At 42.2% G+C, this 16,096-nt stretch overlaps 1 protein-coding gene across 2 annotated transcripts in view; it reads left to right on the forward strand.

Annotated features, from left to right (window-relative positions):
* The window catches only part of trpm3 (transient receptor potential cation channel, subfamily M, member 3), a 156,539-nt gene extending 140,650 nt beyond the window's left edge, over window positions 1–15,889 (forward strand). The window contains exons 19-26 of one of the 2 annotated variants that reach the window (XM_078249837.1): window positions 2,964–3,092; window positions 4,198–4,449; window positions 5,826–6,000; window positions 6,520–6,648; window positions 8,275–8,425; window positions 12,271–12,464; window positions 13,469–13,601; window positions 14,255–15,889. In XM_078249837.1, the coding sequence (XP_078105963.1) occupies window positions 2,964–3,092; window positions 4,198–4,449; window positions 5,826–6,000; window positions 6,520–6,648; window positions 8,275–8,425; window positions 12,271–12,464; window positions 13,469–13,601; window positions 14,255–15,869 (2,778 nt within the window). In that variant the 3' untranslated portion in view covers window positions 15,870–15,889. The remainder of the gene's footprint in view (window positions 1–2,963; window positions 3,093–4,197; window positions 4,450–5,825; window positions 6,001–6,519; window positions 6,649–8,274; window positions 8,426–12,270; window positions 12,465–13,468; window positions 13,602–14,254) is intronic. The other variant, XM_078249838.1, reaches the window with a different exon arrangement.
* Window positions 15,890–16,096: the final 207 nt, after the last annotated feature.

The following is a 16,096-nucleotide window of genomic DNA, read 5'->3' on the forward strand; positions in this document are numbered from 1 at the left end:
CAGCTTTACTGGGGTGGAAAGGTTTAGTGCGAGAGAGATGGGGAGACTGATGGAAGCAACAGGGTGAGAAAAGTACAGGCAAGTGAGGGAGTGAACAACAGGTTCTCACTCCCATCTCGTAAAATACGGACGCTTGATCAGGTGCCTTTGTCTTTGTTATTGACGCTAAAAGTTATGCTCTGCTGTGCCACGCTACATCCTGTAGCGCCCTGCAGTGCCCTGCTATGACATGAACTACATGACCATTTGTAGTCACTGTTCCATTATCTTTATTGTGACTATTATTGCCACTGTTCATCACATCTCCAACCGGCACCGTCAGACACCACCTACCAAGAGCCTGGGTCTGCCGAGGTTTCTTCCTAAGAGGGAGTTTTTCCTGTCACAGTAAAGGCTTGCTCTTGGGAGAATTACTAGAATTGTTGGGGCTTTGTAAACTATAGAGTGTGGTCTAGACCTACTCTATCTGTAAAGTGTATCGAGATAACTCCTGTTATGGTTTGATACTATAAATAAAATGTAATTGAATTGAAAAGTCTTCTTTAGCGTCATATAACGCGCTTTAACTAAACGCGCTTGGTCAGGACTATTGGCGTCCCTTTTGATGCAGTTATGTTAAGGAAATAGTCGTGGGTGGGCTTACGTTTCCGTGACGCGGGAAGAACGGGACGGTTGGGTTTAGGAAAAGGTTGTGGATGGACTTGCGCTTCCGTGACACGCGGGAATAACGGGACGGTTAAAGAAGGAAGCAACTTTAGGAAATGTGACAAGCAGGACAAGTCTTGTGTTTGATTCATTCGCCCCACCCCAACCAACCTCCCTACGCGGAATTTCGGCCTTACATAGTATGCGCTAAACCCCGTGTTGGTGCTTGCTCTCCCCGGTACGTTATACAAACACGCTGAAGGACGCCTTTTTCGTCGCTTCAGACGCTGACAGCCACTGTCCAAATGTCCATATTTTACGAGTTTGGAGTGAGAACGGGTTGGAGTGAAAGGGATCGACAATCAAACAAGGAGGTTTTATAATATCCAGAGATGTTCAAATACCATTTGTTTCTTTCCCGATAGCGTTTCAGCCGAGTATCAATCCGATCAATGCATAAAAAATGTACATATTATGTTTTAACAGCCGTATTCTACTTACCCTGTATGGATGTGAAATGATTTCTATCTTTGTTGTTTGGCCTGGCTCAGGTTAAACCCTTTGTAAAACATCAACAAATACATACAGAGAATGAATGCCAGATAACTTTCTTTTATTATCTATTTTGAATGGAAAATTAAAAAAAATTCAGGGCTTAATTACGTAGAATCAGCTAGGTGCATAGACTCGCGTACTCGCCGATAACAATACCAGCATTTTAGGCAGTATCTGAGGCATTTTCCGATTCTGGTATAAGATTAGATTAGATTAGATTGGATTCAACTTTATTGTCATTGTGCAGAGTACAAGTACAAAGACAGCGAAATACAGTTTGCGTCCAACCAGAAGTGCAAAAAAAGCAGAAAAGTGCAATGCGATATACAAGTATAGACAGGTGGTGCATAGGCAGGTTAAGAAATATGTAGCAGTGTTATAAGAGCAGAATAAATATGGCTATGTAATATGAACAATGTATAATCGGTTTCGGAACCACTCTAATATTAACAGTGTAAACACAACTGAATCCGCTGAGTCATGGCATATTGCCACTGGATTAAGTATTACAGGAAGTAAAGATTGTTTAATTTGGCGTTTAGTTTTGGAGTGTTTTCATGTGTGTCTTTAAATCTTTCTCATTGTTCATCTGGATTCTGTAACTGTGGATGTCTTCTGTTATAGCTTGTGTTTTGTACAGTATCTGCCTGGGAGCTTGCGGGTAATGTTTGAAATAAGCTGATCTTTTGTCTCCCATACCCTTCTTCAATTTGCTCTCCCAGTGAAAACATCCCTTAACATCACCAGCAGAGATCTCACTGCCTTTTGTTTCATCCCGTTTTCTCTTCTCTGGCTATTTACTCCCTTCCTCTTCTCCCCCTCTCTTCTCCCTTCTGCCCTTCGGGTTAGAAAATGAATATTCTACTTTGATTTTCATTAATGCGATGGTAGAACAGATGCTGGGTTTTCTCTGGGTCAAAGTGTGCTCTCTACCTCATCACCAGATTTGCATTCAACCCTGTCATCCACTGTAGAGGGCTGCCCCGTTTAAAGTAATATTAGTTAAACTTATCACACACTGTGCATTTGGGACTGATTGACAGTCCCGGTCACACATTATTAAAATCACTTTACCTCGGTACTTCACTGGAATACTTGATTTAAGTAGGACTGGATGAGACACCATCCCCAGTTTGTTTGTAGTCACTTTAATTTATAATTTAAATATGTCAAAGCTTTTTGTGTTCCAAATTTAAAGGTAGGAACAGTTCTGCATAGCTGTCCAAATCCCTGTTGAATACATTCATGCAGATTAAATGGACTCCGAGGATACAAGATCACCAATCACTTTATCAAATACAAATACAAATATAATAACGACAAATATCTGATTGTAATGTCAGGACCTGTGAATGAGGAAAACACAGAAAAATGGATTTTGAATGCATTTGTGTCAGGTCGTCCAGGCCTAATGTTTATATGGTTAGCATTGTGATCAGAATGTGTATCTAGTCTGGATCATGATGAGCCACAGTGCACATATGAGTGCAGGAAAAACGAACATGCATAGCTGACATGGATTTAAATAGATGCGGTCACAGGAGACACATGATGGACATTTTCAGGCCAAGTGTGGAGGTGTAACAAAGGTCAGTTCACCAAATAATTATTTCATTTGAGCAGTTGCGCACAAAAGCCTTTCATTCCAATTTGCTTGCAGAGAAAGAAATGGGCTTTTATTGATGTACAGTTTGCTATTGCAGGAACAGCACGTCGCCATAAATGCATCCTTGCTGATTTCCCCCTGCTATGTTTTTACGTAGATGGCATACGTGGGCTACCTGATGTTGTTCAACTACATTGTCCTGGTCAAGATGGACCTGTGGCCCTCTACTCAAGAGTGGATCGTCATCGCTTACATCTTCACCAACGGCATCGAGAAGATGAGAGAGGTACAACGCATGCTAGCAGTGGCTACATGCAAATGTGCACCAGCATCCATAGCTAATTTGAACACACGATAATCAATTCTTCATCACCACCCAGTGAACTGAGAGCTTGTAACTGACGTGGAGAAGACAAACCACTTCTCTCATTTAAGGTGGTTTAAATAATGGAATAATAATAATAAAGCAAAAGGATAACATGACACACATCGACGTGGGCCATCCTACTTCACCCTGGAGCTTGAAGTCAAGAACTGATACATGCCATTATATTTAAAGAGAGTCATTATATGATTGATTATTTGATTATTATACATGATATAGGAAGACATAAATGGCTTGATGGTGTTTTAGGCTTCCAACGTTGCCTTCCAGGCAGCTATCCCTAACCTTAACCCTAAACATAACCATTGCCGCGCTGCCTGGAAGGCGATGTTGGGGGCTTAAAACACCAAACACCTTATAAATGATTGTCTTTTAATCAGGTGTAGCCTTTTTTGTTGAAGCTAGGCACTTAGCATGTTAACTTGTTTTATTTTTTCACACAACCATTATGTCGCCTTAATGTAGTTAAATTCAGTGAGTTCTGTTGTGGAGGGCAGACGCTAAGCACCATGTCCATATCATCAAAGAGCTCATCATAATTAAGGAAAACTGTGGTGCGACCATTCAAGGGGAAGCAAAAGAAAGAATCAAGAGGAAAATAGAAAGGAATGGGAGGTTGGAAATAAAGGCACGAGACAGAGATGGGAAAACAGAATAAATAGGAAATACATGTGGCCATATGAGACTATCGTATCAGCCTCACTCTGTGGCTGTGTTTGTACTGTAAGTGTATGAAATGCATTAATCATTATGGCATATCATTCTCAGCTGCACAACAATTCCTCCTCAGACATCTGCGAGATGCCCTGATTGGCTAACTAATACTGCCCTCTAATGGTGGTTATGATGGGTTGCATTTCTATTCTTCGATTTCAATCACTTTTGGGGTCAATTTTCCCTTCAACTTCTGTGCTTGTGAACACATATATTTACATTATTCCTGCATTTGAGTATCTTCATCTTTCCTTTCCTTTCTCAACTAATTTCCCTCCAACCTTTTGCCCAGATCCTGATGTCAGAGCCGGGCAAGTTGTTACAGAAGGTGAAGGTGTGGCTTCAGGAGTACTGGAACATCACAGACCTCATGGCCATCCTGATATTTTCCATCGGCATGGTTCTGCGACTCCAGGAGCCGCCGCTCATGAGCTACGGGCGGGTCATCTATTGCGTCAACATCATCTATTGGTACATCCGGCTGCTGGACATCTTTGGGGTCAACAAGTACCTGGGTCCCTATGTGATGATGATTGGCAAGATGGTGAGAGGAGGCAGGGGTGCTAGTGTGTGTGTGTGTGTGTGTGTGTGTGTGTGTGTGTGTGTGTGTGTGTGTGTGTGTGTGTGTGTGTGTGTGTGTGTGCGCGTGTGGGTGCGTGTGTCTTTTCTGTCTACAGCTTCTCTCATATTTCCTCTTCCCCATTATGTATTCTTCATTTATGTCTGACTTTTTCTACCTTCTGACTTCTACTCAGCATGATTCATACGGAGTCCCGTGATTACAACAGTTTAATTTGTATGTGTTGTGCAGGATTGGTCCTGATAGAGCTTCTGTGCCTCTAAACCTCGTTGTTTGATCTCAAAGAGCACATGATCAGAGCCCCTGATACATATATGAAGACAAATCTAGAGAAGGGATCAAAGGCTCAAATTTGGATCTGTGTGATGTTCGGCTTTCTTTGACATGGGCTGTGTACTATACCACTGGACACCATCGCTCTTTGATATGAAAATCAGCAATTAGTTAGAGAGAGAGAGAGAGAGAGAGAGAGAGAGAGAGAGAGAGAGAGAGAGAGAGAGAGAGATTTGGATTCAATGACTTAGTCAGATAATTTACATATATGATGTTGCAGCACCATGAGCAGATTTGAAAAACCAGTACTGCAATGTAAATAACAGCCAAATGCTGAAGTACCACCATTTACTTGGAGGCCATCTTCTTTTTTACAAAGTCTTTATGAACAAACCGAAATGTTATAATTTGCACCGTATCATTTTGACAAAGTGATAATAATTACAGTGACAACTGTAGCTCCAATGTGTTTCCTAGATATGTTTCAGCTTCCTAGAAAGACAATGCATCGAAAAATATACATTCAAGCAACCTTTATTTATACACAAGAGAGATCATTGAGGGGCGAACCTCATTCACAAGGACATCGAGTCAATTACAAAGACAAAAAAACAAAACAACATCACAGAGAAGAAGCATCGTGAAAACAATAAAAAGCTACTAAAACTATTTGGAAAATAAATTTGTTAGATGAATTAGGATAATTATGATGTAAAGGAAAATACAGTTATGTAAAGAAATTACAGAGACTTGTGGAATATAAATTAGAAGTGTAACTTTCTTAATCAATCTGGGATAAACCTAAATTAAGTGCATTTAAAAAAAATGTTTGACCAACCAAGACTCTGAGAGGGATAGTAATAAAACAAATCACATGCAGACCATCATTCAGCAAACTTTTACAGACAGCCCTGCTCTCTTGTTTTGCCTCGTTGCTGCTTTCTTCACTTTATCCAATCCTTCTTTTTTATCATTGTTCCATTCTATACATAACATTTTTACCAACTGCACCCCATTTCTTTCCCTTCTCTCTTTGACGATCCTCTTCTATCCCCCCTCCCTGTCAGATGATCGACATGATGTATTTTGTGATCATCATGTTGGTGGTGCTGATGAGTTTTGGGGTGGCGCGTCAGGCCATTCTCAACCCTAATGAAGACCCATCTTGGATGCTAGCTAGGAACATCTTCTTCATGCCTTACTGGATGATCTACGGAGAGGTGTTTGCCGACCAGATTGACCGTAAGTTCAGGGCCAGTGTCCCCAGCCTCTTGAAAAAACTTGATTTGGAGTAATTCGGGGGGGTGGGGGTGATAGTTGCTGACTCTGAAGAGAAATGAAAGCAATATGACCGAATACGTGTAATTAAATGTTCAGTCATTCCTCCACAGGTTAACAAATTACTGGAAGATTTCCTTTTATAACGCATACAGTAACTGGTAAAACACTGTTCTACATGACAACTTGCATCACATTGATAATAGGGGAAATTCTTGACAAATTTTGCTTTGACATCCCCATATCTGCAGAGTCTTTTTGTCAACTGACTTACATGAGGAAAATTCATTTTAACTTTCAGTTTGTCCTGATCTTTTTTTTTGCCCCTTCGTTATTCTATATCATTGTAGACAAAGTGACATTTGACTCAATAAAGTGTTCTGTTGTCTTTTTGTATGGTTGTATATATGATGGTGTGTTCAGAATGTGAGGAGTGGCCCAAAGAGAAGAGATCTGAAATAATGTTTTTATTCTTTGTTTCAGATATGCATAGTAGGAAGTTAAAGCACAGGCTGAATGAAAAACTCTGGCTGGGCGCAAATTACTTACGAACTTACGGAACCTGGCGTAGTAGTGGTCCATCCCACTTTCCCCAGTGCAGTGAAAACCCCAGTAAATCAACAGATATAGACCTCAATTTAATCACATCCACCTATCCCACCTCTCCTTCATCATCCTCACATTACCACCATGTCATGCCCACTCTGACCACTAGAGGCCACTTGAGACAAAAGTGTGCATGCGGCTCCACACGCTCTGAGGTTAAAGTTGCCCTCATGTGTTTGGTATCTCGGGTCAGTTATTGTGTCTAAACGGAATTTTTCTTTCAATACCAGAAGCTTGTTTAAGCTTATTAAAACTGTATGACAGCCTGATTGAATGAGGCTGCCTATCCTCTCCAAATGTTTTTGATTGACCAACTAGTAGCTTGACCTGAGGCTATATTTTGTAAGCAACTTTACCCTGACTAACTTTGGCACTGGCTGGCAAATGGCACTGTTACGTGGCAGTAGCACTTTTCAAACGTGTTCTGATATTTTTATGCTCTTTGTTTGTTCTGTCACATCAAGAGGAAGTATCAACGTTTAAAAGTTTGATATTCCTTTGATGTTCCACTCATTTTGTTCCCCGACTTTGAATTAGTTTCATTTGAAGAAGTGACCCTGCCATGTTAACACCGTCTGTCACATAAACCATATCACCCTCCCTTTTTTTATGCCAGCTCAGCTTCTCACTGGAGCAATTGCAACATTGCCAAAAATACGAATACCAATATAGCAGAACATATAATATAAGTAAGCATTTAAATTGACATATGAATCCACAAATACCACACCATACAGGAATAAAACACATAAATACACACGAGAATATATTTATCAGCCACCTTTCATCATCTGTAATCTGTTTTTTCACGTGGTTCAGTTGTCAGAGTTTTTAAATCCAAATTTTTTTTGAAGGTGGAAATTTGAAAAATAGAAAAATTACTTCAGTTCTCTGTCTTTGGGCTGCATTGTGTGAAACAATTGAACATCAAGCAATGATGGGCATGACTAGAATGAATCTCAAAGGCAAACAAACCCAGAACAAATGCTGAATGTTCCCCAGATAAGCCACAGCAACTGAACCATCACAGATGGAAAAAACATACTATGTATCCTAAATACATTTCAATTGATTCAGAGCACTCAACCATCGCTGAACGAAGCTATGGCACACATATGTGACAATATATTTTTTCAACATCGACTGCATGTTAAAATATATTGGGAACACAAATTGTGATGAGACGTGATGAATGTATTTTTCTTTGTGTATTTTGTTTTCAGATGCACATTTCTGAACATGAGCCGCTGCCATTATAGTGTCCACTCTTTCCAGTCCCTTCTTTAAGAAGCATAAAGACAAATTATGCTTCTTGTTTGTTTGTGAAATATGCAGTCATGCATTTTGTTTGGTACTTTCAGGTCTGCTTGTCTCTTTGTTATTGTTGTACATTTTAACTCAGTGTAAATTTGTGCTTGGTTGTTTTGTTTTCTTTATTCTAATTTGCTCAAACCTTTATTTTATACTTTGTCTTCTGTTTATGTCATGTGTCTGCATGTCTCTCTAATTTGTTGTGCATCTACATATTTCTACTAAAATATTCATGATGGATTCAAGTCTCTATCTACAGTATTGGCATAATTTACCTTGTATTGACTTGTATGTGTGTGTTTGCTTTGTGGCGGTGTGCAGCCCCCTGTGGTCAGAACATCACTACGGACGATGGGGGGGTGGTGGCCCTGCCCCCATGTAAGACTGGCGCCTGGATCGTCCCGGCCATCATGGCCTGCTATCTGCTGGTGGCCAACATACTGCTGGTCAACCTACTCATAGCTGTGTTCAAGTATGTAAACTATCAAATCATTTTAGCTTTTCCTCCTCTAACAGACCATAGGTTTTTTTTTTAGATTTGTTTATTAAGTTAATTTTGAACATGTTAAAAAGAAAAAGATAAATAAGAACATGTACTGTTGAGTCCAGGCAAGAAAACCAAGACAAACAAAATCCTCAGCAAACATATTGCAAAATTCTAGTTACTGATTCAAATAAGGATTTTCATGTTCAAAAAGGAGTAGGAAAAATTTAAGAAACGTTTTTGGTCCTACGCCCTTTTTCTATTTTTTTAAACTTTAGTAACAAAAAAAATCTTCACTTATATATGCATATATATACATACGTACATACACGCATACACATACAAACTATAAACACCATACTGCTGCAATATTGGGCAGTCAATATTCACCAATTATTCTTATTATATGTTTAGTTTATTTTAAACATGTTAAAACCAAAAAAAGATAAATCAGAACATGTACAGGCAAGAAAACCAACACAAACAAAATCCTTAGAAAACATATTCTCTACGTCATTCAGTTCATTAACTGTAAAAAGGGGCGTGGCTAGATTATAGGGGGCGGGTCAAACCATCACCAATTGAAAAGGAAGTCTCTGCTGAGTTCAGTGATACCTCACACAAGGGTCTACATTAAACGGTTCAAATGTTATGAAAGGGGCGTGGCTTAAGCACAGGGGGGCGGGCCAAACCACCAATGAAGAAGGAACTCTCTGCTGAGTTCAATGACACCTCACACAAGACTCTACCTTAAACGGTTCAAATGGTATGAAAGGGGGCGTGGTCTGAGTAAGTGGGAGTGGTTAAAGTATAGGGGGGGGGGCTTAGTATCACATGTCGACCACACATTATAAGTTTCATGTAAATCGGATGATGTTTGTCATATAAGGCAAATTTCCTGTTGCCAGCGGAGGGCGCTATGACCAAAAGTAAATATTGGCCTGTAGATTTCGAGCAGATACAACAACATACACTCAAGTTACAACAATTTCTTTGTTCATCGCTAAACACTCAAAATGGCCGCCACACCACACCCACACCGTTTGACGAAAAGTTTTTCTTTTAATAACTTTTCATCTTTAAGGTGTTGAGATGGTACAGACCAAATTTGAAGTCCGCCGGATGAAATCTCTAGGAGGAGTTCGTTAAAGTATAGCACCTTGACTTTTAGGCCTACTTCCTGTTGCCACTAGGGGGCGCTACGACTTTAAGTAAATATCAGCCTTTATTTGTCCTCAGGGTTGGGCTCTTATGAATCCTGAAATGTTTTGAGCCAACTGGACAATGTACACTCAAATTACACCCACTTCCTGTTTTGATGGCGAAACGCACAAAATGGCCGCCCCGCCACAGCCACGCCCTATGACGAAATTTTTTTCTTTTAACAACTTTTCATCTTTAACGTCTTAAGATGGTACAGACCAATTTTGAAGTTGATCGGATGAAATCTCTAGGAGGAGTTTGTTAAAGTATGACGTGGAAATGGCCAAAATCGCACTAATTTCGAACTTTCAATTCAAAATGGCAGACTTCCTGTGGGGTTTAGGGTATGGCTCCAATGACGTTTTCTGTGCGGCTTGACATGATACATATGTTTACCAAGTTTCGTGAGTCTACGTTAAACGTACTGCAGGGGCTCAATTTCTTTAATATTATAGGGAGCGCTAGCGAGCCATTTTTGTGCGCCTATTCCCAAAACCCTTAAAATACATACATTTTCACCAGACTTGATGCGACCACCAAATTTGGTGAGTTTTTGAATGTGTTAAGCCCCTCAAAAAGGCAATTCATTTGCCGGGAAAAAGAATAATTCCTTCACTTCCAATAGGGCCTTCGCCGCTGTCAGCGCTCGGACCCTAAAAATTCCAGTAGCTGATTAAAATAAGGATTTCCATGTTCAGAAAGGAGAAGGAAGAATTTAAAAATAAAAAATAAACTTTTCTGGTCCTGCCCCCTTTTTCTATTTTTTTATACTTCACTTATATATATATATGCACATATATAAACATGCACGCATACACGTACAAACTATAAACACCACACTGTTACAATATTGGCCAGTCAATATTCACCAAGTATTATGTCCAAACCTCTTTATTTGTTTATCTTTACTGACCCTTTTTTTCTATTCTTAATGATCTTTTTGTATAGCCGTGCTCCGTGTGCCTTGACCACCTTACGTTGTTTGTCATGTATTATCTGATGTGACATTATGTCTGACATCCGAAGTTCAAAGCATTTTTCATGATATAAACCCGAGTCCTCTCAACAGTTCTACGGGGAATCACCAAACTTGGCTCTGCTCTTAGCATGCTGAGTGAAGGAATCAGTTCATCACTCAACCAACCAACTAATCAATCAAACAATCAATCAATCTGTATACTATCTGATGTGATTGTGATCTTTGTTAGATAATATAAGATAAGAAACCTTTATTGTTATTATATTACAACTACAACAACATTGTGAATGTCCCTCCCAGCTGTGCTTGAAATAAGCTATATTTCACACATCCGTATAGAACCTAAAACCAACAACATTCATCATAAAACAAGGGCAGGTAGGTTGTGATAACAGGGTTTCCACCAGTGTATTGCTTGCCTGGTGGCCCACCAGGCCTAAGTTGCAGACCTAAGCCACTGGGAATTATGTTTTTTATGTATTCTTAATACGTTTTTTAAACTACACTTACAGTGGGGCTGCTGAGTTATAAACGTGGACATAGTCATAGTTTCAAGTAAGTAAGTAAAGTTTATTTTTATAGCACTTTTCACAGGCAAAGACAAAGTGCTTTACTGGCCAAATCTCAAAAGTTATCTCAAATCTCAAGTTAGCTTTTAGCACAGTGTAGAGCCCAATGGAATCTATGTTTAGCTTTTTTTAAATTCTCAATTTCGCGATTCCGCCCATGATTCTGTTAGCACAGAAACTATTGGGCTCTACATGAATGCTGCCATCAGTCTGTGACTGGCCACAGCTACTATGGACGATGGGTGAAGGGAATTATCTATAACTCAGAGGGCGTTAAACATCATTGCATAACTTTATTTACTTACATGATAGAAGAATGCGCCACTGACTGCAAGTTACTGACACGTCAGAAAATCACATAAACTGTCATTTGAAAAGAATACAAAAGTCGTCCGTGTTCTTGCCACCGGGCTAAACAACTTTCCTGGGGGAAAGCCTGGATAATAATAATACATATATTGCACTGTTGTTAATAATACAGTATTGCACAGATCAGTAAAATGAATGTGTGTAGATGTAGAGTCTGAATGGCCTTGGGAAAGACACTGTTCATTAGTCTGGTGCAGTGGTGTAGTCTACGTGATACGCAGGTATACGCAGTATACCCACTAAGAAAGCTCCAGGATTTCCATACATCCGCTTAAATATGCCCAATGACACGTAACAACATACGTTCCATTATATTTTTGATATATTTCGAATTGTCATCTGTGTTTTTCTTCTTCACATAGGCTAAATAAATGTATTTCCACCGTAAATTGGTGAATTATTAATAATAATATTATCTGAATGCAGGAAATGAAGTCTTTGACGCTCAAAATAACCCTGGGGGAGGACAGCCAGACCCCCCACTATGATATGCCCCCCTCCCCCAAAGGCAGATTCTGGCCCATATATATATATATAGGCCAATATATTTATATACAGTACAGTATACCCACTACAATACATTAGACTACACCACTGGTCTGGTGGTTCGTGCCGCTGATTACTTGATTCATTTTATTTCAGCTTTCAGTGGATGTAATATTTTTTTTTTCGGTCGGTGTGGCATTTCTGTCCGTCATTGTCTGTCATCATAGTAATACATTCTTCGAGGTGAAGTCCATCTCCAACCAGGTTTGGAAGTTCCAGCGCTACCAGCTCATCATGACCTTTCACGAGCGCCCAGTCCTTCCTCCGCCGCTCATCATCTTCAGTCACATCACCATGGTCCTCAAGCATCTGTGTTGCCGCTGGCGCAAGCATGACGACGACGAGCGGGACTACGGCCTGAGTGAGTGGCAGAAAAACCTGGACAATCTCAGAGTTGTGATTTATTCACATCGCTGGGAATTATTTTAAATATTCTGTTGTAGTGCTGTAACAGTGCTGTATATATTTTGGATTTTAGGGCTGCACGGAAAATATGCGATAACGTTGTTAAATGTCACGATAACTATATAACTTCAGATAAATAGACAGATATTAAAGTGTATCTCAGTTCTGCCTTTCTGCTGCTTTCAGTATTCTGCTAAAATACAAGAAATTGTTTGGTGAATTTAAAACAAATAAAAAGAAATAATTTCTAACATTCTTTTATTGAACAAATTGAACATTGAATTGAACATAAAAGGCACCACTTAAAAAAGAATGAGGTCCAGGTCCAGCGCCCACGTCGTTTAAATAGCAAATGCACCTGCGCCCATCTATGCGCCCATGTCTGGTCTTACAGGGAGGTGTGTTCAGGTCACTTCTTGGTGTATTGCTATCTTGAGTCAGGGGGGGAAGTGATCGTGCCATTGACCAACAAAAACCTGGTCTAAAGTCACTAGCATTTTATTGTTATTTTAACAGCAAATTAGTCAAATGTGCCTAGGCTCCTGCACAGCGCGCACACACTATGCTTGTTACACACACACAGGGAAACGCAGCAGCACAGACATGCAGAATTATTAAATTTAAATAAAAATATGCAAATCCGCCATCATAATAGCAATGCGCCAAGGTACAAATACGCCTGGCTTTTAAAGGGAATGGGAGATGACATTCTGATTGGTTTATTGCATCTTACACACCTATGAATTAATGAAGACACTAAGTACAACCCTTTTGAACCATGCGCCCGGCGCACGGACCTTTTTTTCCGCTGTCAAACTAGCAAAAGTGGATTTGGACAAGCCCTAAACGCACCTGCGCCATGTGCTTCACGCCATGTGCTTAGATCGTTAAAATAGGGCCCTACGAATCAAACAGTTAAATATGACACAGGGGCATTATCACTTCCTCTTTCATTCGCAGAACTTTTCATCACAGAGGAGGAGCTGAAGAAAGTCCACGACTTCGAGGAGCAATGCATAGAAGAGTACTTCAGAGAGAAAGATGACCGATTCCACTCCTCTAACGATGAGAGGATCAGAGTCACTTCTGAAAGGTTGGACATACAGCTGCACAGAAAAAACCCTCTGTGTGCGTTCTACCTAACACTTTCAGCCCATGGAAAATGAGTATATACATAAGTCCTTTGCTCTGTCTACCAGGTAGATAGAGGATGTGACAGAACAGAAACCTAGCCTTCAGATGTTACGGTGCACATTTACATTTTACACTTTATTTTGTGATCAAATGTTTATTCTCTTTTTAGGCACAACACATCCAGCGGATATGGATAAATACAATGACCAGAAAGAAACAGCAAGAAAAAACAAACAACAATAAATGGGGTGGGGGTGGCAGCTGAGGTCTATTGTTTATGATTATTAAGGGCAGCTATGATATCCATCCATGCCCTTATTGTCTCAGGACGTGCTCTATTCATCTTAGCTGTTGTTCATTCCAAACTTGCTTTTCTATTAAAGGCCAGGATCCAGTAAGATTGCAAACGGAGACTCGGGGTGTATCACATTTGTAGAAGTAAATATAGCCTACATGCTGCAATATGCACACAGCACAACAGAACTAAGATACAAAAAGAAAACCACATCTGAAATGTTTCAAGGGAACCTTTTTTTTTCTCCACCATTCTCCCCTGCTATTCCCACCTCTCCAGTGCTTTTAATGTCTTTTCTTTCCTTTCTTCTCTACCAGGGTGGAGAATATGGCCATGCGTCTGGAGGAAGTCAATGAAAGGGAACACTTCATGAAGGCGTCTCTGCAGACCGTTGACATCCGTCTAGCCCAAATGGAGGAGCTGATTGGACGAATAGCCGTAGCGCTGGAGCGCGTCACGGGTGTCGAGCGCGGTGAGGTCAACAAAGTTCGTTCCAGGACTTCCTCTGACTGCACAGACTCGGCGTACATGCTCCGCCAGGGGGAGTGCCCAGAGGCGGCATACATCCTCCGTCAGAGCAGCTTCAACAGCACAGAAGGGAATGCCTACCGCCTGCAGGAGGCACTGGAGGGAACAGCTGAGGGCTCCATGTCGCCTCCTTCTCCCACTGGCATGGCTGCACGGACGAGGAGCCACTCGTTTTATGTCGGCCGCGGCAGCGAACGCGCGAGCGGAGCGGAACGAGCCGAGAGCTTCTTTAAAGAGCGCTCGCTCAGTCTCCATCGCGCCAACAGCTCCCAATCAGTGTCCTCAGGTGCCGCCCCCAAGGAGTCTAAGCCCCTCCCCTTGGCGACGCTGTCGGTCTCCCAGCAGCACCGTCCATCATCGTGCATTGATATCTATGTCTCCACTTCTGAGGAGGTGGGGCCCGGGGAGGTCTTTCTGGATCATCTCCGAATGGTCCCACCGCTCCAGAGAGAGCGTTCGCTGCAGTCAGATATTATGGAGACGGTGCTGCCGGGAGGCCGGGACTTCGGCAGCGCCGCCACCAGCGGTATGGGCGACAGGCACTCGGAGGGCGGAGCGGGCAGCAGTGGAACAGCTGGAGCCATGTTTGACGACAGTGCGGCGGCAGATTTGTCATTGTGCTCAGCCCACCTCCTACCAGACACCACTTTACCTCCTTGGGACTTGGAACCATCCCCGCCTCCCTCAGCAGGGCTGCTCGAGCGCTCTAAAAGCAGCCGCTACCTCTCCACAGCGGGCACGGCGTTCCTGGATGAGCCCCCTCTGGTCAAGTCCCACAGCCTCATGTTCACACCGAGAGGCTGCTACAGTGGACTGGGAGCAGGAGTCCAGGTAAAAGCTGCCGAGTACACCAGCATCACTGACTGCATCGATACGCGCTGTGTCTCCGCTCCATACACTCCCGCAGAACGCTCGCACTCCCCCGGAGGATCCACCTCATTCCCTTTTGATAAGCCGTCAGACATTGCTTCCTCTCACCCGGAGAGAGAGGCGGAGCTTAGCCACACTGAGTCAGATCCAGAGGACCCTGAGGACCTGATTCCGACCCCTGATACCCCTCGTCTAGGGGGCCTCGGCGGGCCCAGTGGGGCCCCTCTCTGCTCCCCCTACTCCAGGCTGGAGCGAGCAAACAGCTGCTCCTCAGACGACTCCCATCCTTCCCTCACGCTGGCCCCTCCGCACCGGAAGAGCCTGTCGGTGAGTGAGAGGATGGAGAGGGGACAGAGTCTGGGGGCAGACAGGGGGTCTGGGTCGGGGGACCGGGGTCTGGCAGGAACCAGAAACCCTTTCCTCAGGAGCAAGTCCGGAGCACGGCCTGAAACAGCCAAGACTGACAGCCTCTCCATGAGGAAGCTGGCCACTCCGTCAGCTTTCCGCAGCTTTGATAGACAAAACTACACGTGACAAGAACACTGGTTGGCGCACTCACACACTGATTGGACCAGGGAGGAACACTGAAAGGGCCGAGTGAAAGCGGGGTGAAGTTGCCCATAGATGCTGATCAGGACCACAGTTTTTTCACTTATGTTTTAGGTTAGAAAAAGGTGGTAAAAGTTTATTCATAGTCAGTGCAGGAGGGCAACTTTACTCTGAAGCAGGTGTCAGAGGGAAAAGATGGGAGATGTAGGGCT

Source organism: Sander vitreus, chromosome 5 (genome assembly GCF_031162955.1).
Source record: "Sander vitreus isolate 19-12246 chromosome 5, sanVit1, whole genome shotgun sequence".
NCBI classification, from domain to species: Eukaryota; Metazoa; Chordata; class Actinopteri; order Perciformes; family Percidae; genus Sander; species Sander vitreus.